At 53.1% G+C, this 26,604-nt stretch overlaps 5 protein-coding genes across 5 annotated transcripts; 3 read left to right on the forward strand and 2 right to left on the reverse strand.

Annotated features, from left to right (window-relative positions):
- Positions 1-5,532: 5,532 nt before the first annotated feature.
- On the forward strand, positions 5,533-8,309 carry UCRPA7_2294 (putative phosphoenolpyruvate carboxykinase protein; the record flags this gene model as incomplete). The annotated part of the gene is made up of 8 exons (XM_007914887.1): positions 5,533-5,638; positions 5,724-5,772; positions 5,836-5,861; positions 5,957-6,006; positions 6,095-6,136; positions 6,194-6,318; positions 6,418-6,451; positions 6,966-8,309. The coding sequence occupies 8 exons, from the start codon at positions 5,533-5,535 to the stop codon at positions 8,307-8,309; spliced, it is 1,776 nt and encodes a 591-aa protein (XP_007913078.1).
- Positions 8,310-8,886: 577 nt separating this feature from the next.
- Positions 8,887-9,917, reverse strand: UCRPA7_2295 (hypothetical protein; the record flags this gene model as incomplete). The annotated part of the gene is made up of 2 exons (XM_007914889.1): positions 8,887-9,754; positions 9,865-9,917. 2 exons carry the CDS (start codon positions 9,915-9,917, stop codon positions 8,887-8,889), a joined length of 921 nt encoding a protein of 306 aa, XP_007913080.1.
- A 726-nt stretch (positions 9,918-10,643) lies between these two features.
- UCRPA7_2296 (putative cytochrome p450 protein) lies at positions 10,644-12,460 on the forward strand (the record flags this gene model as incomplete). Its single annotated transcript, XM_007914852.1, has 6 exons — positions 10,644-10,759; positions 10,835-11,082; positions 11,160-11,389; positions 11,447-11,771; positions 11,819-12,354; positions 12,431-12,460. 6 exons carry the CDS (start codon positions 10,644-10,646, stop codon positions 12,458-12,460), a joined length of 1,485 nt encoding a protein of 494 aa, XP_007913043.1.
- Positions 12,461-12,824: 364 nt separating this feature from the next.
- Positions 12,825-15,989, reverse strand: UCRPA7_2297 (putative btb poz domain-containing protein; the record flags this gene model as incomplete). The annotated part of the gene is made up of 1 exon (XM_007914888.1): positions 12,825-15,989. The coding sequence occupies one exon, from the start codon at positions 15,987-15,989 to the stop codon at positions 12,825-12,827; it is 3,165 nt and encodes a 1,054-aa protein (XP_007913079.1).
- A 9,723-nt stretch (positions 15,990-25,712) lies between these two features.
- UCRPA7_2298 (hypothetical protein) lies at positions 25,713-26,414 on the forward strand (the record flags this gene model as incomplete). The annotated part of the gene is made up of 2 exons (XM_007914865.1): positions 25,713-25,725; positions 25,783-26,414. The coding sequence occupies 2 exons, from the start codon at positions 25,713-25,715 to the stop codon at positions 26,412-26,414; spliced, it is 645 nt and encodes a 214-aa protein (XP_007913056.1).
- Between the last annotated feature and the right edge of the window lie 190 nt (positions 26,415-26,604).

Consider the following 26,604-nt stretch of genomic DNA (forward strand, 5'->3'; position numbering starts at 1 on the left):
TGGAGGATGAGAAGATTTAAATACAGAGCTTCCTCACGCCATGTATGCTGCTCACTAAGGACCAGACAGCTTCGTTACAGCCGCTTGACATCAAATGCCCCTCTATGCCGTCATTGCCCATCATCTTCCAGGCTGTGACATCATATGGACAATCAGTTAGACTGCCCTGCAGGTGGTGGGCTATCTCCAGATGGACAGCCTTATCGATAAGATGCCGGGTGGATTTTAGCAATTTAGAATACCTAGGCGAGCTAGGGAGAGAGGTACGCTGTACCTAGGTAGCAGCCACAACTGCAAGCTGTTCCAGGCCTACATTACCTTATTCACGACTTCGTATTCTGGAAGAAAACCACGACTATATAATTTAATGCGTAATGTTGGTTAGTATCGAGCGTTCTTGCTGATAGGAAATAGTAGTCAATGTATATGCAGTTCGGGTACTTGGTAGGTGTGTCAGGTTGTTCTTATCTTCGTCCCAGGTGCTGTAAGAGTACCAGCCACAGCGCTACCAGAGCTTGCACCTTAGGCTCAAACTTAATGGTGGGGCTAAGTGCCAAAATACCACGGGAGGCTCTTCCACCCAACCCGACAACGAATCACTTTCCACCAACCTGGCCATCTCCAAACGGCCGCATAAACTACCCATTAAAGCAGCAATTAAACAAAGCACCGCGTTCAGCATATCACATCAGGTCTACGCGTCGCTTCTCCTCCCTTCTTCTCTCGCACAGCTTTCTGATGTTTTAAATCACCTGGCATCTTGGTTCCCGGCTGGGAGCCTCAGCCAAGTTACCCTCCATCAGAACCATCTCCAAACCGCCCCTTTATTCTCCCTCTATACCTCTCAAGATGCCTGACCTTAACTCGGTCCCAGCATCCCCGCATGCTCTTGCTGCTTCTCGCCGCCAATCATCTCATCAAATGCCACCGCCTCCAGTCCCGAGCTCGCCGTCCTTGAACATTCTTCCTTCGAACCAGAATGCAGTCAACAATGCTTCTTCCTCGTCCCTCCCATCCCCACACCTTCCACCGGCGGGCATGCCTCCTGGCCCTGTGCAGGCGGAGAATACTACATCAGTGGCTGGACCTGGGCCGATTCGCCATCCTAGACCGTTGACGGCTGCCGAACTCCATTTAGAGCTGGAGAAGGAGCAAGAGGCTGTGGTAGGTCTACATCATCGGTTGTAGCTGGGATAAGACTCCTAATTGTGATCCGCCACAGGTCAATCGTCTTACCAGAGAACTGCAACTATTACGAGCGGCTCAAAATGCCTCGGTCGTGTCGAACGCATCGTCTACATCCGCCAGCGCCTCCGGCACCGAGGCCCCTATCGTCCCCGACAACCAGCACCTCTTATCTGGATCGGGTTTCTCGATCCCGTCCTCCAGCGGCCGTCGCCATCATCGCACGGCCTCCAATGCGAGTGCACGCAGCGTCACTGCTGCCGCCGGATCTGGACTTGTTACAAACACTACCTCCGTCGTGGGTATCACAGCTCCGGCTCCCATCCGCCCTGGTGGTGTTCCTCTGTCTCGCCAGAATAGCAGCCAATCTCGCCGCAGCCAGACTGGCTCCCCTGCACCGCATGCACAGTCACACCCGCATTCATACACACATTCACATCTGGCCGACCCTGCAATAGCAGGTTACTTTCACCACCGCTCTCCACCGGTGCCTGGCGCAGTCCCCTCCGCAACGCCAGGCAGCCAGAGCGAGCTGTCTCCGGGTATTCTTCCCGCCACAACTCGCTACGAGGAGACGGCCTTTTACCGCTCGGAACTGGAGTCTGTCAAGCGCGAGAATGACGCTCTCAAGCGCCGGATCCGAGACCTGGAGCGGATGGTGCGCGATCGTCGTGCAAGCGATGCGAGCCGCACGAGGAGCGAGAGCGTGAGCACAACCGCGAGCGTCAGCGCCGCCGCTGGCGCGCCAGGGGCTGGTGCCGGGATTGCGGGCCCACGAGAAGGCCGGGAGCGGGTCGTCAGCATGCTGAGCACGGCTGGTAGCGTCGGCGTGGGCGTGCCGGAGGACGAGGTCAGGGTGGGCGAGAGCGCTGCGTCTGCTGGGCTCCGTGGCCAGGAAGGCGGGCAGCCCGCTCCGGGAGCGTGATCATGGATTGATTGTTCATTTGCAGTTTCAGGGACATTCGAGATTGTGGGCCATGGGATATAATGGACAACCTAAAAATGAATGATTGTATGACCAAGGCGTTTCTGGTAGCCGGCGTCAGGGAGGTTTACTCTGTTTTCGATAATTACAACGGCCTCAGTCAAAGGGCACGGGCTCTAGTAGATCGGTTTCTTTTCAATGCCATGAATAAATTCTTTATTCCTCGCCTCATAAACTGCCCTAGGCCATTAAGGTGAGAATTTTCCATGTAGACCAGCGTGGTGTGGAAAGTCTTAATGCCGATGAAGAAAACGCTGTGTAGCCATTAGCGAAAATACAGTAGCTAGCATCAACTTCACAACTACACGCTCTCATCAACTCCAAACTATTCGAACAGATTGGTCAAAACAGTAAACAGTGCAGGAAAAAGGTTAATGAACGCAGCCAATACCACTCGGGAAACTCCGGTGCAGCATGTAAGTCTCGCCGTACACTTGGATCGGCATAGCGAACGTGGTTGACATCCAATGGCTATGCCGATCCGTTATGCCGGTGCTGAACTCCGGGCGAAGATCTTATTCCGGAGGACACCCGCAATGACAGCCGGTGTGCCTGGCTCCGAGTCCTGGCGGGACGACCCGCTCCGGGGTCCTGCTGTCACAGGCCTCAGGGGAGAGGAAAGGAAAGAATCGGAACAGGATAATGTTACCCAGACACAGTGCCAGCAGGTCTAAACAGACGAGAAGGCGCTGGTTTGCGCAATCCTCAGCCTCAATCTGATAAGGCACGGACGAAAAGAACCCGGAACAGGCAAGACAGCGTGAGAACAGTACGATAACGTGCATTATCGTGACATGCAAGGTCTGGGGCGTCTCCAGATCAGATCTGTATCTCGTGTCAGCTGGCGCCGAGGGTCTAGAATCTCGGGTGAATCAAAACTGATGATGTGGTCTATAGGATCTGGTTATTCGGTATCGGGGGCCCTCGGCGAAAGGTGCAACGAGGGTGGCGTCGCCGTGCTGTGCTGCAGACCCGGGGCCGAGTTCACTGCCGGGGCACACGGCCCAACGGAGCATGGGGGTGTGCGGACAGACGATCAGTGCTGATCGGTAATAATGCACGATAAACTGAGCCGCCGACTGCATATACTTCAAAACAGCTTTCATTCAGGCAATGGAAGAAACCGGAACGAGTGACGATAACCTTGATTAGATGTCTGCGCTATCTTAGACTTATGCGGAGAGAACCCCCACAGCAGGCCTCCGATGGAAATTTCCCTAACAGGGATAGGATTTCGAATATGGATCTTTTATTTTTATTTTTCTGTGGAATTGCTTGTGGACACCCGGGGAGGAATCTCATCACGATGCTAGACAGAGACCAAACGCCACGGAACTGCTTCCTGTTTACTCACCGATAGTTTGTCTTACTGCGCGGCCGCATTGACTCTAGGAAAATTCCGATCTATCAGCCGTGATGCTCTCGTGACATCTATTACGATGCAGTGGTGAAATCTAGATCCCAGCCCATTCCCCCAGCTCACAGATCACATGCGGGGAAAGCCACCAAAACGGGCGATGCCAGCAAAGGGAGTGAGGTCACGATGGTTCCGGAAAAGGAGACAGAGGGGTGCAATTTACGTAAATGCACTGGAGCCTCAGCTATTTCCAATGAGGATCGGGTGATGTCGGAAAGGTTCAATAGCAGGAGATGCCACCAGAGTGACGAAAGCGAAAGAAAAGCCCAATGCAGGCGGCAATCGAGTGGGGCCGAATGCACCCACAGCGGGGTTGGTTCGTCCCTGCTAAAGAGCCTAGAGATCCCAGATGGATCCCTAGCCCAGCGTTTGAACCTTCGGCGTGGCAGTGCATTACGCACCTGCATTTTCCCCATGCATGCAGCAGAATCTGAAGCAGAAAATATCACGGCGGCCCAGGTTTCTGCCTGAAGACTCACCAGCCAACTTTCTGCAGCAAAAAAGACAGCGGTTGTGGTGCAATGGCAGACATCAGAGGTGAGGGAGAATGTAGAGAGACAGACGTCAGTAGGAGGGGAAAAGCTTCTTCCCACACTGCGGGGTAGAATGGCCTGGGCTTACCGAAGGTTTGCGAACCGCCAGACGTAAAAAACTATACTGGTTTCAGCCCTTCCAGGGCGGCCTGGCTGCCTGGCACGCCCCCTGAAAAGCCTAGGTTTACAGGCGCCACGGCGAGATTCTGGGGAAGCCTAGGGGGCGTTCTCTAGCCCTTGTTTGGGCTGGATCCCGACTGGCGGCTGCTTCATCCCCCCTGCCTCCACTGTATTCCGCCCCATGTTGCTGGAACAACAGCATGCTTTCAGTTGGAGATTCGTAAACTGGGTCTGAGGAGCCCCCTGTAAGCATATTCATGCTGGTTCCGATAGGCCGTTTCGGCAAAGTTCCGGGGCAGCTTTTACACAGATTCACGGGTAGTTAGGGGGAGCTTACTGATGTCAGTATCCCTACCTTACGTGCAGTTCTTTCTCTCTTGGTCAACGATCGCGATACGAGTGACTGCCGTTTGCCTCTTTCATGCACGATGCGGGAGCAGCTTGTTTACGGGTAGCTGGCCTAAAACCGATAGAGGTACCTAGGTAGGTACCTAGATGAATAATTACGCCGAGGAGGATTGGGTCGAGATTCCTGACACGAGGAAAGATAGAACAAGTTTCGGCAATATCAACCCGGTTCGGTTTGGATTCGATTCGATACGATAATGATGGCAACTGCCCCGGGAGGACAAACGGGAAGGGGCAATAGAGTGACATTTTGCAGGAAAGAGCAGGCGGTGGCGGCGAATGGCCGGGGAAAGGGCTACCCAGGCGTGCCAGGTACCCCTCCATCACGCTATTCTGTCCCCAATTGGAACATCTCCTCACATATGCAAACACCACCGCCTCCAACTTGTCCCGATAATCTACAATCCCCAAGATAATCACGGCCGCCGCAGCGAAGGAGACAAGCCTAGCGTCAGGCGAAAAGTGCAGCTAGGCAGTACTTGCAGTGTATACTGGATGTATGTGCTCCCGATGCCTGCAGGGGTTTCTGTCTGGCCCTCCCAAGTTGGCTCCGAGATCTTTTCGTGCCCCAGCAGCCCAATCACCGTCAGCATCGCCTCCCAGCCAGTCGAATGCCGTCGAGGAGCCTTATAGACTCCACACTGCCCTTCTTTTTATACCCTCGGCTTCGGACGCTATCCCATCGACAAGAGCCGTCTGGCACTATCAGTCGCTATCTTCTGCTGCGCTCCACGACAAAGTGGATCAGACTCGACGACTACACGCACCCTCTACCCGCTACGCTGCCCGCTACGCACTCTAAGCCCAGCCAACCCCTGTGCTGCACCTCGAACAGAGCCGACGCCAGAACGATCTCTCCCGACTCTCCACGAAGTTTATTAACCATGAAGGACCCCGTTGCCAGAACCTCTTCTCCCTACATCGATCCTCTCGTCAAAGGTCCCAAATCCCAAATTCTCACCTCCGGAACCCAGGCAGACCTTCGCAAAAGTCCGTATTTTTTCCTCCATTCCCCTTTTTTGCTTCTAGTATCAATATCTCTATCATACAAATTACTGACTTTCCTGCTCTACAGTGCTCGTCAATACCGTTAACAAGACCGGCCTACACCCCGGCGGTGTTCAGTACGTTTCCCCCCGTCTTTCATCCGCATAAAAACTTGAGATCTAACAAGCACTTGTTTGCAGGCCCCAAAGTGAACATACTGAGCTAGGTACGAACTGCAGCCGCATGCGAGCTCCCTGCCCCGGACTCACGTGCTCGCACCGAGGCACATGGCGGGCAGGAAAGACTGACAGGAATGAACAGAGGAGCTCCTCCACGAGAAGGCCCACATCGACTATGACCGCGTCGCAATTGTGAGCTCCTCGCCTTCATACGAGCACTACCTAATATGCCAATTGGGTAGCTTGTCTCATATTGCCATCATGCTAACAACATCACCAGATTCCCAACCCTTCCGTCGCCGCTCTCTACGAAGATGCTCTGGTAAGCCTTTATGCCTGAATCTATACAACCAAAAGCATGTTTGCTAATGTCGCCCAGGTCTACGAACCAGGTTCTGCTATTTCCTCAACCGGTGCCTTGACCGCATACTCTGGTGCGAAGACTGGCCGATCACCTCTAGACAAGCGAATTGTCCAAGAGGAAGGCTCAGAAAAGGATATTTGGTATGTCCGCGTCCTCATCGCCAGACTCGGACATATCAGTCCGTTCTGAGCCTCTGTTTTATTTTTCAACGATCATTTTACTGACTACTCATTCTATAGGTGGGGACCCGTCAACAAGCCCATGGCTCCTGATGTAAGTCTACTACTATCCAATTTCCACCTGCACAAATGCTTTCTTCTTCCCCGCGTCGCACCACATGCTTTTCCAAGAAAAAAAAAGTCGTCGGCCGTCCAACCGCATTACTGGTGACGAGCCCCTCATTACCGACACTTACCGGACCCAATTTCCGGCTGCATCTTGGGATAAGCTCGTGAAAGTCGTCTACACGTCATTAATCATTGACCACATCGGTTTCCATCTATTACACAGCGCAAGTGGTGCGATTGGCAATGATTTCGACGATTTGATGCTCCTCGTGCTGCTGGGCCCCCCACTTACCCGGCGCTGTCGTCATAATGCAACCCCCAATTCCCGAGCCCAAGAAAATGCACCCCGCTCCTCCGCTTGTTCGATAGCCGAACCAAGAGCCGCCCCGCCCCACATCCTGCCCGATATTCTCCTATGCCCATGCCCCAATTACAAAGTGCATTTTTAGGAGCAACAGGGGAATCGAGCACGCGACTAACACGTGATTTCTCAATGATAGGTCTGGAAGATCAACCGCGAGCGAGCTGTCGACTACCTGAACACAAGAAGCCGAATCTATGTTATTGATGGATTTGCTGGCTGGGACGAGAAGTACAGAATCAGAGTGCGAGTTGTCTGCGCCCGCGCCTACCATGCTCTCTTCATGCGCAACATGCTCATCCGCCCCTCGCGGGAGGAGCTTGAGCACTTCCAGCCCGACTACACCATCTACAATGCCGGTACTTTCCCAGCTAACCGATACACCGAAGGTATGACTTCAGGGACCTCGGTCGCTATCAACTTCGCCGAGAAGGAGATGGTCATTCTCGGTACTGAGTACGCCGGTGAGATGAAGAAGGGTGTCTTCACCGTGCTTTTCTACGAGATGCCCATCAAGCACAACGTTCTGACCCTGCACTCGTCCGCGAACGAGGGCAAGAACGGCGATGTTACCCTGTTCTTTGGTCTGTCTGGAACTGGCAAGACCACTCTGTCCGCTGACCCCAACCGAGCTCTGATTGGTGATGATGAGCACTGCTGGAGTGATCGTGGTGTCTTCAACATCGAGGGTGGTTGCTACGCAAAGTGCATTGGCCTCTCTGCCGAGAAGGAGCCCGATATTTTTGGCGCCATCCGCTTCGGATCTGTCCTAGAGAACGTTGTCTTCGACCCTGAGACTCGCACTGTCGACTACGACGATGCTACCCTCACTGAGAACACTCGATGCGCCTACCCCATTGAGTACATCTCCAACGCCAAGATCCCTTGCTTGTCGGAGAGCCACCCCAGCAACATCATCCTTCTCACATGCGATGCCCGCGGTGTTCTGCCTCCCATCTCCAAGCTGAACCGCGCCCAGACCATGTTCCACTTCATCTCCGGCTACACCTCCAAGATGGCCGGTACTGAGGATGGTGTCACCGAGCCCCAGGCCACCTTCTCCTCTTGCTTCGCCCAGCCCTTCCTTGCTCTCCACCCCATGCGCTACGCCAAGATGCTGGCTGACAAGATCGACACCCACAATGCTAACGCCTGGCTCCTCAACACCGGTTGGGTCGGTGCCGGTGCCGCCCAGGGTGGCAAGCGTTGCCCGCTCAAGTATACTCGTGCTATCCTCGACGCCATCCACTCCGGTGAGCTCGCCAAGGTCGAGTACGAGAACTACGAGGTCTTCAACCTTGCCGTCCCCAAGACTTGCCCTGGCGTCCCCTCTGAGCTGCTCAACCCCAAGGCAGCCTGGACCGCCGGCCACGACAGCTTCAACACTGAGGTTGGCAAGCTCGGCAAGCTCTTCATTGAGAACTTCAAGAAGTACGAGTCTGAGGCCACCGAGGACGTTGTCAAGGCTGGTCCCACTGTATAGAGAAGGATGCTGCAAAGCATACGGTTTTCCTTTCTCTCCCTGTCTGAAGACCTGTAATGGACACTGCCATCCGATGGCAGATGTTTTGTCTGGGAAATGTTTTTCATCTTCTACTGTTTTTCTGCGGTAAATAACTCTGTTGTTTCATCATATGGGAACGCAAGAACGGCTTAGAGCTGCACATGACAACATCAGGCCCGCGACGAGCACACGCGCTCCGAGCGAACGGCTGGATTTGGGACAAATTTAACACATCAGCGATACCAAGCCCGCAACGAGCACACGCGCTCCGAGCGATCGGCAAGACCAAGATCAAATGGGAGCTTTCATGGCAAGTAACAAAAGGTACTTTTGCCCTCCCCGGATAGTTAGCATCATGATAGGCACGAAATTGAAGAATGCATCGTATGAGCAAAATATTGTCACTCGTTTGGTAGACTTGATGTGTGTGTAATAATAGTAGATGATTCTATACACACTGAGTGACTTATATATCCCTGCGCCGATTATACTTGGTTTGATACATCTAATGCTCTAACTCCACGAAGTCTCGACATAAGCTATTACACTTCTGTCATCACTTTGATTCCTTCTTAACACAAATAATCCAGTTCAGGTACCCACACGGCCACAGATGCCTCTCCCGCCCGCTCCTAACCTCCCACCCCTCAGCACCACCCTCGGCACCGCATGTGCGCAGCAGCACCTCGACCTCCTCGGGAGTGCGCACGCGCAGGCCGGACACGATGCCGTCGAAGACGAGCACAAAGGGCAGGACGGGGACGACCCAGGCCCAGAAGAGGGTCATGGGGGAGCGCCAGGCCCAGGCGTAGTAGGGGGCGGTGAGCATGATGCCGACGCCGAAGACGAGGGTGGTGAGGAAGCCGGCGGCGGTGCGGTCGGGCAGCTCGAAGATGGCGAAGCCGCTGGAGGTCTCGAGCGTGTTGCGCAGGATGGCGCGCGCGAGGGCGTCGTCGAAGTGGTGGAAGGCGAGGTTGAAGAGGCGGAAGACCTTCTTCTTGCGGTCCCTGTCGGCTGGCGAGCGCCCTGGGCCGGTGCTGTGCTTCCGGAGCAGGTCCGGCGGCGCGTTGGCTGCGTCCACGGGCGAGGGCTCGTAGCTGATGTTGGGGCTCGCGGCGGCGGCTTTCGCCCAATCCTCGACGTGCGGGTGCAGGTCCGTCAGGACGAAGCGGACGGCGTCGACGTCTGCGCTCTTGGACAGCGAGGCCAGCTGGGCGTTGAGGCTGGCCTCGATGAAGGGCGTGGGCCCGCCCCCGCCGGCGCAGAAGTCAATGAAGACATAGTCAGTCACCGACGAGGCCAGCTTCAGACACAAGACCTGGGCGGCCATGCTGGCGGCGGACATGCGCTGCAGGACGGGCACGCGGAAGGTCCAGGCCTGGGTGAGGGCGGCCTGCACGCGGGCGCGGAACCAGGGGTGGAACCTGTGGGCTCTTTGGTCAGCGTCCTGGCATGATGATGGGGGACATCATATGGTATGATGTATTATTATATGGAATGGCCCGACTAGGCTAAAGGATGTTGCGCTGCTCACCATGGCTGGTCGTCGATCTCAAAGAGATGCATCCGGGGGATGAGCGGCGCCATTGTGATTGGATCGATGCCCGGGTGCCCGGGGCGCCTGCACGGAGCTAGAAGTTGATAATAGAGAGGGTTTATTCACTTCAAGTCAATTGAAATAGGCAACTATCGCAGAAGTTATGAAGATGTGGTCAAGTACGAATTGCACCTCTGAGTATGAGGAATTATTGGTTGAGGTCCTCACAGACGGATTTCATGTGAAGCTGAGACAGGAGCTTGGACGAGCTCCGTTGATAAAAGTGAAGAGCTGCCCCGCCACTCGCAGAGCTATCCCAGAGCTGTTTTAGAATCGACAGGGGGGTCGTGGTCCCTGCAGTGGCACTCGAGACCGCTGTGCTGTGGGTGTCGTCATGATTACCCCTGTATCATCCCGAGAGCTGATGTGTTACTGGGGGGTTTAGATAGTTAGTGTAGGGCAACCAACAGACAGCCACTGAAGTTGACCGCAAATCGAAGCTGATTCCAATCGGCCGAATTGCGCTTGGCATCAGCGCACTTTTGATTCGAGATCAATCCGGCAAGCTGCCCGAGCTTCCCACAGTTATTCATTTAACAGTGCGGTGCAGTCAGAGGCATATGCAGGCCAGACCACGAGCATGTGGCACGGGAGAGGCTGAGCCACTCTTGTCTCATTTCTTACGCACTCATCTCTCTCAACCGCGTTTAGAAGACATTCTGTAGACTCTTCACCTTCTGCAAGGTCTGACCTGATCTCACGCTCATTCACCTACGATGGTCCTGCTGAGCGGCTCCACGCCGTGGCTGATCGGAGGAGTCCTCTTATTGAGTCTAGTCTTCCGGACTCTATTTGGCGGTTCTCGGATCCGAAGAGACGGCGTCGCGTTGAAGTAAGCTTATTTGCTGCCTCGGAAAAGACACCACGTCCGCCCCGGACTCCCAGCCCCTGTCTAACCTCTTCACAGAAAGCCGCCAAACACGTTGCCATTGGTCGGCAACGGCCTGCTGTTCCTCCAGGCTCGCCAGAAGCTCTTCTCATGGTTTGTGAAATGCGAGCGGATCTTCGGCCACGAGACATTCGAGATCTCCGTGCCGACGCTGCCTCCCGGCGTGGTCATCAACGACCCCCGCAACCTCGAGTTCGTGTACAAGCACGAGGGCACCTTTGGCAAGGGCGAGTTCGTCAAGCGGCCGCTCGCGGACCTCTTCGGTAGTAATGCCCCCTTTATAGACAGACAGGAGTCTTGCGGCTGCCGCATGAGATGTTCGTTCACTGACGCTCTGGCCTAGGACATGGCATCATCAACTCGGACGGCGAGCTGTGGAGGGTCCAGCGCAGGGCGGGCATGCAGTTCCTCAACGCGGCGAATCTTAGGGTCTTGACGGATATTGCCCTGCCGCAGTATCTCGCAGACAGCATTGGCTATCTGGGGAAGCGGGCGAATGGCCAGGTCGTCGTGGATCTACAGACGGTGTTTCACGAGATCACGAGCCAATTGATGGGCAAGATGGCATATAATGTGAGTACTCGCTCTTGAATTATCATGGTAGGACTTTGCAAGGCTGATTATTGGCAGATGGAGATGCACGCGGACGACGAGTTCACAGTTGCGTTTGATTATGCGTCTGGTGGCACTGCAGAGAGGATACAAAACCCTCTTTGGTACATCACAGAGATATTCTCCGGCGCGAAGCTACGGAAGTCCATTGCAATCGTCAAGGCATACGGACAGCAAATCGTGTCAAATGCGGTGAAAGACCGTCAGCAGGGCAAGTCAAGGTCACTCACTGCCTCGGAAAACAAATTAGATGAGATTTCCGGCAGCTTGATACAGTCCTTGCTCGATTCAATAGGCGATGAATCCATGGTCGCGGATTCAGCGCTAAATTACCTATCAGCAGGTAAGCTAGATGATGTCATGTCGAGACTTCAAATTGACCGTATTCAGGACGAGATACTGTCGCCCAAGCCCTAACTTGGGTGTTCTACCTACTAATGAGACATCGGTACGCCGCCGCCAAGGTCCGCAAAGAAGTCCAAGAACTCCTGAGAGATCATGACGCATCGTTTGGATCGCAAGATGTTGATCCTACGTTGTTCAACCCCGCTGTCATGCCATACACAATGGCCGTCTTCTACGAAACGCTTAGGCTATACCCGCCCATCCCCTTCGAAATCAGACAAGCAGACCACGCAATCACCCTCCCAGACGGGACCTTCCTCCCCAAGGGCTCCGTGCTCGTGTGGTGCACGTGGGCCATGAACCGCTCCAAGATGACCTTCGGCGAGGACGCAGACGCGTTCCGGCCAGAACGGTGGCTGGTCGACGGGAGCTTCGTGTCGAAGAGCGCGTCCGAGTTCCCGACCTTCAATGGAGGCGCGAGGACGTGTCTGGGGAAGAGGATGGCCGACCTGATCGCCGTGCAGGTGATCGCTACACTGTCGTGGCTATTCGACTTCATGCCGGCCGAGGACGGGGAGCGGGTGAGCAAAAGCAGCTTGACGCTGCCGATGGAAGGGGGGCTGCCGAGCTATGTGAGGACTCGGACACATAGTATAGAACAGACATGACTTTACGAGATATCTATAGACTCTTTTGTGGTTTGTGAAAGTAAATCACAGTGCCATCGACATGAAGTAGCCTCTTCGTGCTTGTAAGGAGAATGATGGCGAATACAGTCGTACAGTATCTGATGTTGCTCCTTCTGTGGAGTGATTGATGAAGATAGAACAGCAAGTGTTGGAGCAGAGCACAGCTCGCCCATTGAATCGATCCTTAACTCAAACAATACGTACAAATGTCTGTATTACACACAAGTATATATCACAAAATGGCCCCCATGATCTGGACGTATCCAGGTTTATCCCCAAACTCCCCATGTAGTAAGCACAGATGCGTAACCAATACAAAATCTAGGCCTATTATTACCCTGATAGGACCATGTACTCCAATGCTATGATGCTTTCCCACCGCCTCCGCCACCACGGCGTTTGCCACGTGGGCGGCCTTCCCCTTCAGCAGGAGTAGTGACCGCAGGGGATCCAGCAGCTGAGTTCCCACCACCCCTTCCGCCAGCACTCTGGCCACCACCACGAGTCTTGCCGCTCCTTCCTCTGCGCCCTCTCATCGCACCCTTCTCCTCCTTCTGGGTCTCTCTCGCAACTCGACGGGCCTCTTCCTCCTGTGCCCGACGTGACTCCTGATCCCACCACTCCTGGAACGCCTGCTCCTCTTGGATCTCCTGCAGGCTGCGCTTGGCGACAGCTTCTTTGACCTTCTCCTGCTCACGCTTCTGCTGACCTATGATGTCTGCCATACTGAGACCCAAAGTAGGTTCCGTCTTCGGAGCGGGCTTGATATAAGACTTGGAATGCGGGACAAGCGGGCTAGATGCCGGCGCAGGCTGAGCCGGGGGTCTCGGGGAAGCAGAGGAGGGCACGGTTGGTGCACTAGGAGTGCGCGACTGGCCCGAGAACCGAGTGTCTGGCGAGGCTGTGCGCCTGTGCGGTGCTTTTGACGATTCAGCAGCTAGGAGAGGCTTTGGATTCGGCGGTGTAGGCAAGCCATGGGCTGTGGGAGCCTTCTCAGGGGTTGAGCTGGAATCCCGAGAGACTTTCTTCCAAGGTGCAGGCCGGGAGTCGCCAGATGGTTTCTCCCAGGCGATCTTCGCTGCCGCCGCTGCACTAGCCTGAGCTTCTTGTGATGCTTGCAGTTGCTGCTGTTTTTTGCGCTCCTTCTGAGACAACTTGGCCGGCGTAGACTTGCTCGCAACTTCCTTGACATTCTGAGCTGCTAAACCTGCTGAAAGGGCTGAGCGAGGCGGCGTCGAGTCTGCTAGGACACCTCGAAGATCAAGCTTAGAGGTGGGTAAGATAGCAGGGCCCCATGGATTACCAGGTTTAGGGGTATGAGTGCCAGGAGAAGCAGTTGGAGATCTCGACATTGCGAGGGTGGGATTTCCAGCCTGTCCGACCGATGAACTCGACAACTGTGGATGGGAAGCATGCTTGATAGATCTAGCATTTGCATCGCTCCACGACCCTGGAAGTGCAGTCATGTCTTCCGATATTGTTCGGCCATTCAGGTTCTGTGGTCGTATGGAAGGGCTATCAACTTCGGAAGCATCTTCCTCATCCATGTCAAAGATAAGATCTCCTTGAGATGCCTTTGGCCGGAGAGCTGGGCTGAATGTTTCGAGACTAGCAACCTTCGACTTCCTCCTGACTCTATCAGGAGATGATGAGAATACCGCTGTATCATCCAGGCTCCCGAACCTGGTCTTCAAGGAGGTTGAGAGCTTCCTCTCATCATCCCTTTGCGTTGCCTTGTATGCCATTTCCTTGACTCTTCGCTGTCTCTCCTCGTCAATGTCTTGGGCTAGCTCAGGATATCGCTCATGCAAAAGTAGCTCTTCCCGTCCACTCTTTGCAAATGGGTGTAGCGCAAGCTGGTTGTCTCGCACAACTTCATCTAATTCGAGCATCAAGTCTTCATCTAAGTCGTCTAGGAGATGGTTTTCCAGCATAGACTCCATCTGTAAACAGATGTACTCCAGTCCTGCGTCCTTGAACTCTGATACAGCACAGGGGCTGATCGCATTCAAATAGTGTGAGATGTTGCGCGTATTAATAAATCGTCCAATAGCCTGTTGGCAGATCTGTGAGAGTCTGTCCAACATTAGCTCGTTGGCGACGCCCATGACATCCATCACTAGATCGGAGAAATCATCCAAGCTGTCAGATACAACAGGCTCAAACAGCTCGCCGCCCATATCAGCATATAGATAGCGCAAGACGTATTTGAAAGTCTCAGGTTCGATGTGCTTCAAGTCGATCCTAACTTTCTCTGTAACCCCTTGAGCTTCGCGGCGACCTGCTAGCCAGAGACCTCGAGAGCGGCCATTGAAAAGACCCTCGAAGAAAGGGCATCGCTGACAGAGAAAGGTGCTGTGGACTGTCACCTCGGCTTCATCCAGCTCAAGTATGGCATCGCCATCATCAAAGAAACGTCGATCTTTCGTTGCGACCCTGAAGTCTTCGTCCATGGATCTTTTAGGAGTTGTCTGCATCCTGACGGCGGCTTCAAGCTTATTCATATCAAGCTTTGTGGCAACCTTCATCAAATCCGTACGTATTTGGCGATACCGGTGCGCTAAAGGAGGTGCTTGCCGCGTATAGTTCCAAGCCGGAATCACCTTGTCTTCGTATACATATAGAACCAGATTCAGTACTGCTATAAGGTCCAAGCCGGTGAAAGTTATTAAAGTCTTGCCGTGAACAGCCGTGATGCACAATGTATCCGCGACATCGAATGACCCCTTTCTGCGAAACTCGGCAAGTGCGTTGCGCAAGACTGGACACCGAGCAGATAGCAGCCAGCTATGAACTGGTATCGCCACATCTGGGACACTAGATGTGCACACTGCCGTATCAAGATCTTCGTTCTGATACTTCCAGGTTGTCAAATGGCGTTGAAGATCGGACTCAAGATCAGGAGACTTCAGCACCTCATATGCTACGGAGCCTAGACGCTCCTTGAGCATATCCACGTTCCAGAATTTCAGGGTGTCCTTGTCCTTAGTACTTGGTTCGGATGCCTCAAAATCTCGGAGACAGTTAAGTGGCGCAATGTCATCCCAGAGAGTCTGCTCGGAAATGTCAATCTGTTCTCTCATGACATCGGAGTCTTTTCGTACAGCGGCAAATGCCCCAAAGACTGAGCTTCGAACCGTTACAATCTTGGTGATACTTGGCACACGCTGGAACTTGAAGTCTTTCCGCTTGGACCCAGCGGCACCAGACACGTGTGAGTCCTTGACCTTTGCTCGCTTGACACGTCGCCAGACGGCACCCGATGCTGTACTGATGATCACCGACCCGTGCTCGCCAACATCGACAGACCTGACGCCGTCCTTGTGTGCGTTCCATATGCATTGTGGCTGCGTGACAGCACCTTTTATCTTTGAGGGATTCGTCGTGGATGTTGATGACGTCGTATCTGTCTTTTGAGTCAAGTTCATGGTGAAAAGATCTCCTCGCCCAGTCACGGCGGCTATGGTCTCCCCACCAGAGGCGATGTAGCTGATCTGATTTCTGCGCGCATCAGATCGATTGGACATTGAGACACTACTAAGACGATAATTCGTAAATGCTTCAGTAAAAGGGAATTTCACGATATTATAACCGTAGCTTGTGAAAACGACAACGGTATGATTCGCCAAGAGACATGTCGTTGCTTTATCAACTGCTGACACCATGACGATTGGTGATGAAAATAGCGAGGCCGCGACTTTTCTGGGTATCTGTTGAATCTCGAGGGATCTTGAGTCGGCATCCATCAAGGCTAGTTGTCCAATATTCTGCCCCCAGCAATATAACGATGTTCCAGTATGCGCTACAGAATGGATGGCAGATGCAGCAACTCCCAGAATCTTCTCACTCTTCAATGGGCCAAAAACTCGGCGAGGCGTAGTGCTCATAGGCTCTTCACCCTTGTCTACCGGCTCAGGGAGAGTATAACCAAGCTGTGATTGCACGTTAGAGCCCCATGTCCAGAGTTCACCAGAGTCAGTAACAGCCATGGAATGATTCTGGCCCAGCGCCACCTGCACGACTTTCTTGTTCGTCAGGCCACCTTGAACAGGAGTGTAAACAAATCGAGTGTTTTCGTCACCGAGACCAAGCCGGCCGCCACGCCCAATACCGCAAACGTAGAGATTCGAGATCGGATCCGTAGTCAATATGGCACTGTGGAGCTTTGACAACACAACGTCATGTATCAAAAGCGGGCGATTCCGTACCAGTGTAGGGATGTCATCGATGTCTAGAGACCTTGGACCTGACATATCGTGCTGCGTGCTGTCCAGATATTCATCGTAGAACCTCTGCAGAAGATGATCTGGCCGCTGTAGATAGACGCGTTCCGGATACTGTCGATCGTCCTCGTCGCCTAGTCCCAGTGATAGATTCTTGTTGCTTCCGAAAGCGAATAGCTCGTCACCATTAACGAGGGCTTGCAGTCTATCACTGCTCGTTGGAAGATCTAGCGCCAACGCGACATCTTCGCCATCAGAAACGTCTTCTGCTTCCTCCGTCTCGTCAAGAGCTTTCAGGTCTCGTTCGCCAATTGTAGAATTATAGAGATCAAAGGGACTGTTGCCCTCATGGTCCTTCGTCTTGATCAGAAGTCCAACTTTGGCGATCGATGCGCCCACAGTCTGTCCTTTTATGTCCTTGCGTTCTTTCTCCAGCAGCAGCCGAGCGATTGAGATATTCCCAGTATATAGCGCGCGATGTAGTGCATTCCAGCCACTCTCGGGGTCTTGCGCGTAAAGATCTATGGCGGGATGATCAATCAAGGCTTGGACAAATGCGATCGCATTCTCCGAAGTCGAGGAAGCCGCGCGCAACAAGATAGTCAGTCCGGCATGGTCGCGGCTGTTCACTTCGGCGCGTCCTAAGGCATTCGACCCAGACTTTGCGTTACCAAAGCCTGCGCCAAAGCCCGAAGACTTGCGCGATTTGGTGGCTCGTGGGGAGGTCCCGAACGCGCCGGGACTCCCCCCTCCAGTCCCTAGATTGGGGCTCCTCGTGGCGGCTTGCGCATTGTAGCCGGCGGGGGCAAGCAGGCGTCGAAATTTCTCGACATCGTCTTCCCAGTAGGATTTCCAGAGTAGGTGACTCATTAGTTGCTCGAAACGGACGGCGAAGGCCCCGGGCGGACGTCTCTCTTCACCACTTCGAATAGCACCTCGCTGTGAGCCTCGATGCGGGTCACGGCGTGTTTAAAGGTGCGTATTGGAAGCGCAAAAAGAGAGTCCCGAAGGAGAGGAGGAGAATCTCGACGATAAGTATCGGCGGATCAGTGGTGCGGCGTAGGGTTTCCAAGGAAGTGGGAAAATTGCCACTTAAAGACGGGTCGAGATAGCAGTGCTTTGGGTTCACTTTGTATGGTCGCAGTTCGATAGCTAGTTCGAGAAGAAACTGCGAAGCGCGCGCTTTACGATGGCGAGGATACGATGGTTGTATATGGGCGGTTGATGGAGTCTTGGAGCTGGAATGGAGAGGGGGTGTTGGACGCCGTGGTTAATTGCTGAAGAGTAAGCTACCTACTATCTAAGTCTGTGTGCGTGTCACTATCGCGCCTGCCCTCATCATCCCAAAGAGCGCCAAATTCCGGGCAGGAACGTGGATGGAGGGGCACAAGGTTCCTCTAACTCCGGCGAATCAGGACCCGAGTTTTACCGGTGTGCTGGATCTCTCCTTCCCGAATGACTGAACAGACCCGGAGACTAACATCAGAGCTAGAATCAAATTGAGTTACTCTACGTATTTGGCGCTCAATTGAATCTTGGTGTATCTTGAGGCATCAATATGATCAATCGTCGGAGGGTCTCATTATGTAAGTTGCAACGAGGATAGCTCATAACATGCTGGTCTGGGGAGAGAAGCTGTGCTACGAGGCAGTTAATTAGTTACTCGAGAAGAGCGAACGCTTTGATACGCTGTGTGGGGACCGGACCATTCGCCCCGCCTTCTGTCCGCTACCGTTAACTATCAACATTCTGCCGGCATTTGTGTCGCGACCGATCCACCTAAATCATTTCTACTCATAGAACATCATACATACTCACCTCGTCCCTACTCCTCCGCCAAGGCAATAAACATTAATTCTTGAAGAGTAAAAATACTCACCAGAAAGATGAATGTTAATTGAGACCGTTTTATCGTATTAAAGTGGTTACTGTTAAGAGAGGCAATGGTACTATGTCTTGTTGTATATGTTGTTGTGTATTGGACAGAGTGATCTGGGCCGAATATGAGCAAATGAATCGACAGTTCTGTTTATTACTATGAGTCTATCAACTCCTGTAAGGTAGTAATCCCTTCTTCAAGAACAGATATGTTGTTAATCACACTGCCTTGCTGGTTTGAAGACTTGCGGCCTACGTTGTTCTATATATTGCTTAGATTATTGTTGGCCTGTCAGCTTGACATTAGATCAACATGCTTTAGTGAACTTGACGCTCGCCATGCTGTCCTTGATAAGCCATATGGTTCACAGCTCTTAATATGACCCCCAATTGAGATGGTAATGAATCAGTGTACATTTTTAAACCTGTCGAGATACGATGGCATTCTTGTCACGCCAGATGACCTCGGTCTCCGCATTCGGAATGGCGATGTTGAAGCAGCTATCTCATCATCCATTGACCAAGGACCACATCCATCGCATCAGCCAAGCGATGCTCAACTGTCAAGCACGACAGACAGGCAACACAGTGTTACGAAGGCCTGGGCGAGTGGAACGAAGCTTGCTGCGCACCAACGTGGCTGCCCAAGACACCTTGCACCGGTACACACGCACACAGAGACAGATCGGACTGCTTCCGGTGTGCAGGCGGCACAAGAAGGAGAGGCTGTCAAAGGCTCGTTGGACGACCGTGAACGGGTCCTCTGTGTTTCCCAAGATCGTCGTAGATCGAAAGGCCGCCCCGGCGCCCCAGAGCAGGGGCTAGCTTCCGATACGGCACGGGGGTTTATTGTATGCGGTTCCAGCTCGCTACTGGAGCTTGCTAGACTCGTTCTCCACGTAGAGGCTCTTGTGTCGCGGCTTCAATTGCATGCATCGAGCTGCGTTAGATGCGCTGTGACTTGTCGCCACAGAATCCCCTGCGACCTGCATCTTGACCTGCGTCTCGCATCTTATCAATTCTCGGTTTTTCCTTCGCCAGATAAGGTGAGATGGAGCTCCATGGTCAAGAGCCGTCTCCCACGTCTCCCACGTCTCCGGTGAAAGCCGACCTGCAGGACCACACACCCTCCACTGCCAGGAGGTGTGGTGGACTGGATGACTCAGCAGATATCACCAATGATGTGCCACAGATTCGACGGAGGCGTGTCTATGCGGTGGAGCTCTCTGTTGAGCTATCAGTTCATATCCGACAAGTTGTCTGGACTCTTTCAGGGCAAATCCGGAGCCAAACATGGTGGCAGCAGCAGTGCAGCGGCCTGTATGCAGTAGAACGTATGACGATGCCGCCGGGCTGTTTAGAAACGTTTTTGGGTGCTCCATCTCTGGTTTGTGCCTACCAAGTGACCATTCACTGCGAACACCTCCTCTGCCAAGGGTGATAAATGTTAGTTGCGCAAGGATAGCATAACCTCCTCAACAAGAGATTACTACCTACCTACCTAGGTAGTAAGGACCTCTATAGAAGTTGATAGACGTCGAGTGACAAACGGCACCTTTAAGCTCTTGACGAGTGTTACGACTCTCAACATTGAGTATCTGCTCTTCACGAATTAATGTTTATTATTATTACCCTGGTGGAGGAGACAACCTCTCAACCAATCTGGCCGTTGACAGGGTGGCTGACTGCGCCCAGTGAATGCACGCCCATGGACGGGAGCACACCATCACTGCAACAGGAGGTCATCCAGTGGACCACTGGTCCTGCATACCAAACCCTAGCCAACGTGAAGAGCTCGCAGAGTCAGTCCTGCAGCTGCTCTCTTTTCTTTTTCCTTTCCTCACAAACTCACTTACTTTATTTCAATTCACCTTACCTCTGAGGTCGTCTCTTCATTTTCGGTCAATCTTTGAGCATTTGTGCAATTACACCTCCAAAACAGAGTTCTAGCATCATAGAGCAAAGACGCCATTTGGGGCGGCACATCTTCGATCTGCTCCGTGCTTTACCCCATTTTTTGGCGTGTGTCTCAGAAACACTCGTTTCTATTACCTTGCTAGGCCTTGCTGGGATAAGGTGTTCCTTGTAGGGTTCCGATAGGGAGAGTCAGTGCCCTGCTTTGGGATGACGAAAGAGAGCCGCCGGCGATCACGAGTCGCTCCTCTCTTACCTGCTGATGCTCTGCTTTGGGTGCTCACTGGCCTAATCCGACTCTGATCCTGGTCCTGATCCTGCTGGTGCTGTGCTGGTGTCGTCCCCTACCGGAATGCCGCTTTTCGCTTGAACGCTGCATTGGTAGCAAGGCGAAATCCGACTTGACTCGATAGACCGACAGACCAGAGCATCATCCATCATCCACCATCCATCCCGACAACCTTGACGGCCCAGATCCCGAGATCCACTTCCGCAAGGAGGTATCCACCGCAAACCACCTGCCCTGCACTGCATTGTCACTGTCAATGTCAATGTCACCGTCAGCTCTCTAGTCTTGTAGTCACGCTTCCTCGTGCTCATCCCGTTCATTGCCTTACCTTACTTTGCCATACCGTACCTTACCATACCATACCACCTCTTTCCTCCCTCGACCGTATCCTCCTCGGCGATCCTGCTTCCACATAGCACATTTGCTTGTCTATATCGAATCAACGCCACAACCAGGTTATCCGAGCCCAGGCACCACCTAGAATTATGCCTGCCGCCGCTTGACAAGCTAGCCCGGAAGAAACAGCCCTGCTGATTGCTGCGCTGAGGCCCTGTTGAGCCTCCCGCCGTTGCCTACCCTCGACGAGCCAACCATCACTCGAGCTCTCCTGGTTACCCCAGAGCCGCCGTTTACCTGCATGGGCAACACCTCTCAATTCTGCCTTGGGGCTCAAATATCGACTTGCCCTCCAGAACGTGTAACAATGGATGCAGATGTCCGGTGGATTCGACTGCCTACCATCTAGAACCCCCAAATCCACACGACCCGCTGTTAAGCGCCGCGAAACAACGAGCGTCCCTCTCCCGTTCCCTACGTCGTCTTGGGCGGGGTTGGCGAACGGTCGCCCGTATCAAGCATTTCCTTGCTTCCTTTCATTCTGGCTCAGAGACCCTTTTAGCTACCGGTTGTTAGACTGCGCATACCGGCATCACAATGCATCAGCAGTCACGGCACCCGCCGAGGGTGTCTTCGCCCGCCTCGTCGCCCCAGACAAATCCCACACGAACGAACAACCCGAGAGAAAACATTGGGGGGCACGTAAGGACGGGTTCAGAGGCTACTTCGAGGCAAGAAGCTACGGGCACGCCGGAGAGTGGAGAGGCATCCTCATCCTCTGGACCTAGTCGCGAGTCTATCAAGAAGCTGGACCAGATTGTCCAGGTAAGATGCATCATCGTGACCGATAGCTCTTTAGATCGCTAACTTGAGCTCAGAACTTCCATCTAAAAGCTGCTGTCGTCATTTTACAGTCTAGGATAAACACCACACCATCTGCGGGATCGAAGAAGTCTGACGGTAAGAAAGTCAACAAATGGGTAAGCGTCATGATCCCGCCTGTTGGATATGGTGTTAATACTGCATAGTTCCAATTAGAGACCGATGATATCGACGACTTTCGAGACGAGCTACGGACATGGAAGACCTGTGGAAGCTTCGAAAATCGACCGCCTCCCCTTATAATAGAAACATACCTCGACGCCTCCCGACTGTCCCCCAGCCAGAGTCTTGTCATAGTGGACGACAATGGCAAGAGATGGGATGTCGTCGAGGCTCTCAACAACTCCGAATCATCTAGCGATGACAGCTCGCCTAGAATGCGCAAGCGAAACACCGAGGTGATCCTGGAACGCTGGAGAATAGAGCTCCGAACCCCTACGAACGAGAGCAATGAAGACTTTGGTGCCACTCTCCCAACCATATATAAGCGCAGCATTGTATTCTTCAGATCCCTATTCGTTGCGACTCGATTTATGCCGGCCTGGAAGTTCTCACAGCAAGCAATGACAAAGAGCTCGCATCCGTCATTGGAGGTAAGGTGCCGAATCTTGACGAGCGAGACCGATGCCCATGGATATGACCCCCTGCGGCAACCTCTCTATGATGGCAGGGAGGTGGTTACAGACTATCTATTTGGCGACTTGGAAGTGCCTGTCGGCCGGTTCCTCGCGTCAGTGAGCTACCGAAATGACTGCAACTTCCGCGTTGATGACTCGGAAGCTCTGCTCAGCTCAAGGTTTATGGGCGTAGATGAGAATTACTTTAGGCCTTCTTTACCACAAAGAGCCGAGGGAGGACGACGTGATTCGTACGCTGAGGTTGGCTCTTTACCGGCTCATCGTCATGGCAAAGGGCTGCAGGACCAGCAACAAACGTATGGAAGTTTGTCTACCTTTCACGGCGCCGGTCCTCTGGGAACAAGCCCAATCTCGGCTTTGAAGGCCGTCAAGCCGATCGGGTCAGATACCAGCTCTCCACCGGAATCTGCACCAGCAAGTGTTGAGCCTGATCCGCCACATTCGATGCCCATATCTGGTCACTCATCAAGACGGTCTTTACGGAGCTTAGAAGGCATGGGGCGACGGCCATCCGTGTCGTTTCAGCCCTTCAAGGCCGGATCGCTTTCCGGATCGCCGAGGATACCAGACGTAGATGCGCCCTCTTCGCCGCAATCGATTCAGAGGCCATCTGGTCTAAGCGCTTTAGCTCAAGCCAGGAACAGGAATTCCCTTACGGCCGGCATGGCAGCTTCACTTAGGGGTGGACCACCTGCCGGTGAGATTCCCATGGCCAGCTCTCCCAAGCCTACTGTGACAAGTCGATACAGTAGTAGCTTTACGCACCGAAGAGGGCGACCATCATTCGGTGGCACAAGCAAGACCGGAGATGACGATCAGGTCAGCAGTGGAAAGCAGAGCCTCTCATCTTCGGTGGCGCAACCTGGATCCGGCCTCCTTGCAGAAGCTGGCGGTGCTAGCTCGGGCTCTTTCCAAACTGACGATGATAGTATATCGGACTTCTTAAAAGTGCTCGACAGCCGTAAGACGCTGCAGAGCTTTGAGCCCAATAAGAAGGGTGAATCAGCAACCAAGCGGACAGTTGCCCAACTGTCGAAATTCCAGCTCATGCGCGAATCGAATAATGCTTTGACTGAGTCTATGACCTCGTCAATGCATCTACATCGATCCTCCAGCTCGTCAAGTCGTCAGCTAGCTAGCGTACCTGGTATGGTCGCTCCGGCGTCCATTTCGGCAGGGTCATCGCCCGGAAAGCCTCTTTCACCTCACACGCCGCATACGCCCGCCATTCCGTCGAGACTTAGCGAGAACTCGATCATTGACTATCAGGCTCAAGCCCAAGCTGCCCGTAGAGCTGCCCGGGCCACTGCTGAGGCTGCTACAACGGAAGAAGAGGGCTCAGACGGCGTCCAGGCGATTGATATTCCGTTGTCACCACGCCTGTTGCAGACCAATCGCCGGTCGAGCTCCGTTGCTCAACAGCATCGCTCGTTGATCGATGATGAGGATACCGATCTGCCATATACTACTCATCGAAGCATTAGTCTTGGCGCAGATGAGCGGGAGCCACCCACCTTAAGTACTCTGCTCAATATGGAGCGAGATTCAGGGGGTGAGACTCCCGCCCTCCAGCCTCCGGCCGATATCCGTGCATCTGCAGCTCCACGCTCGTCCAGCTCTGCAGAACAAGATAAGAATCCGCCTTCAGGCTTGTTATCTGCACCATCGTCGAGTTCTCCGTATCGTCTCCGGTACCAGAGTAACCGGGGCAGACCAACGCCACCACAGTCATCTCGAGGCAGCTTCGTGGGCTCTTCCAGTGGGCGCTACCCTCTCAACCGGGGTGAGAACGAGGCTGATGAGGAGCCATTGCTCTTCGAGTTGAGCGAACTTGGTCGAGAACTTGGGCGCAGGAGTCTCGAGGAGGGACGTGGGGGTGGTAGCGCCGGCAGCGGCTCAGCCGAGCGTGGTGGCTTCGAGTCCAGGGGCTCAAAGAGAGGCGGATGGTAAACCTCCATTGTTGGGAAGCTAAATTTGCAAATTATACAGACTGGATGACACGATTGGGTGCGAAAGGGATACCAGACTGAAATCATGGTGCCAGGGGTATACCCGGACCTTTGGATTGAACAGAGGTGGGATGGGATCAACTGGCACCCAATTGCTTAGGATAAAGGGACGGCGTTTCTTGGAGAAGTTCATGAGAGCGGGCGATGTCCTAGGGATTTTTGTATTAACTTGGCTCTTCATTAGAACGGCTGGACATTGGGATATTCTTGTCTCGGCATTATAGCCTGCGCCGGACGTGACTTGTTAAGTGTCATTGAGGAAGGCATGACCAAAGTAGATTATCAACTTATTCAAATTATCAAAATCTTCTTCTGGCTCATAGTGATACCTAGGCAAGAGCCGAACTCTCCAATTGCAGGCAAGGACGTCTTGGTAAGCAGGCTCCCTGAAAACTATATAAGAAACCCTTTTCTCCCCCCTTTTAAAACTATTTCTCCTCCTACAACACCATCCACGCCTCAGGCCCAGCCTACACTGCCCCAAATACCTTACGCATGCACTTCATGCCTACTCATTCATCATTGACTAACTATTTAGCATCCTAAATAATTATATCGCTCCAAGTATTCAAGTAACGAGGACGTGGCCGCGCTGTTTTGCTGCGGTGACGACGACCTTTATCCTCCCTCCGAACTCACAAAAGATTGCCATTTCCCAAACCAACTTCTATACAACAACCACATCCTGTCCTTGGCAAACTCCTACGATACGCAATAAGTTTTTGCCTTTCCTTCTACTTTTTCTCTTCTTTTCTATGCAATTTGCTCGCAAATCCGTCTCATTTCCTGAAACTCTCCACTTTCTTAAACATTGCGGAAACACGCGCTGCCTCCGGAGTCTCTTACAGCGACTCCAAACTTACACAGGAAGGCGCCTATCACAGTATACCTTAGAGTACACAACGAGGCTTTAGCCACAAGCACACACAATTTCTTTTCCTTTCTCTCTCTATTTCTTCCATTTTCTTTCTTTACTTCCTTTTCTTTCAGTCCATGCTCTTATTCTTCAGGAAACATTTCTTTCTAAGCGTCTACTATCTTAACCTACTCCTGTCATCACGAAAACTTCCATCGGGCGATCATGGACAGCGCAAGTGAGTCTCGTAGGGAGACGTCAGAAAGCATGTTCCTGCCTTTAGACTCTCCACCAGCCGAGAATGCTGCTCCACAGGCCGAGGTAAGAGCGGTCGAAGACAATAGCCCCGAACGGGGAAGCTCGGAAGCGCCCATAATGGTTGAGGATGATGAGCCTGAAGCTGAAGAAGGCGCGGCTAACAACAATGATTCGGAGCCCCAGGGCCCAGGGAGCGGGAGTGACGATCCCGAGGAGGAAGCTGAGGTCGACGGGCGCAGGAACGATGATTACCAGGTTGAGCAGAGCCGCGTATCATCCCAACAGCAAGATCCCGAGGGCGCCTGTCCGAACAAGCAATGTGCAAACATCCAGCAGATGCTCCTTGAGCGAATCGCCGAACTAGAGAGGCAGCGAGCCGAAAAGGACGCTGCGCACAGCGTTGAGATCCGCGAGCTGAAGAGAAAGCTCAGAAAGAGCCCAGAGCCTATCAGCGAGAGTGATAAGCTGATCAAAGACCAGAGGGCGCAGATTGATGAGCAGAAGAAGACCATCAAGAAACAGGAGAGAGACCACCTGAGGAAGGACAACATCATTAAACAGCAAGAAAAGGATATTTTGAAGAAGTCAAAGAGAATCGAGGCTCTCATAGAGAGACTTGGTAGAAAACCTGGTGTCAAGAACCTAAAAACTCGGATCGTGAGTCTATGATTTCGAGTATTTTGACAGGATACTTATCTTTCTTATAGACATGGCCAAAGGAGCTCAGAAAGTTCTTAGCTGGCACAAGCAAAGTACCATACGAAGAGATCTGGAAGCTTTCGAACAAAGAAGAGAACATGAGCATGAAGCTTGAAAAGGTGCACCCAAATATACGCTTTATTGCACCAAGAAAGGGTGA

This window comes from Phaeoacremonium minimum (assembly GCF_000392275.1).
Source record: "Phaeoacremonium minimum UCRPA7 unplaced genomic scaffold PA7_03_scaffold_156, whole genome shotgun sequence".
NCBI classification, from domain to species: Eukaryota; Fungi; Ascomycota; class Sordariomycetes; order Togniniales; family Togniniaceae; genus Phaeoacremonium; species Phaeoacremonium minimum.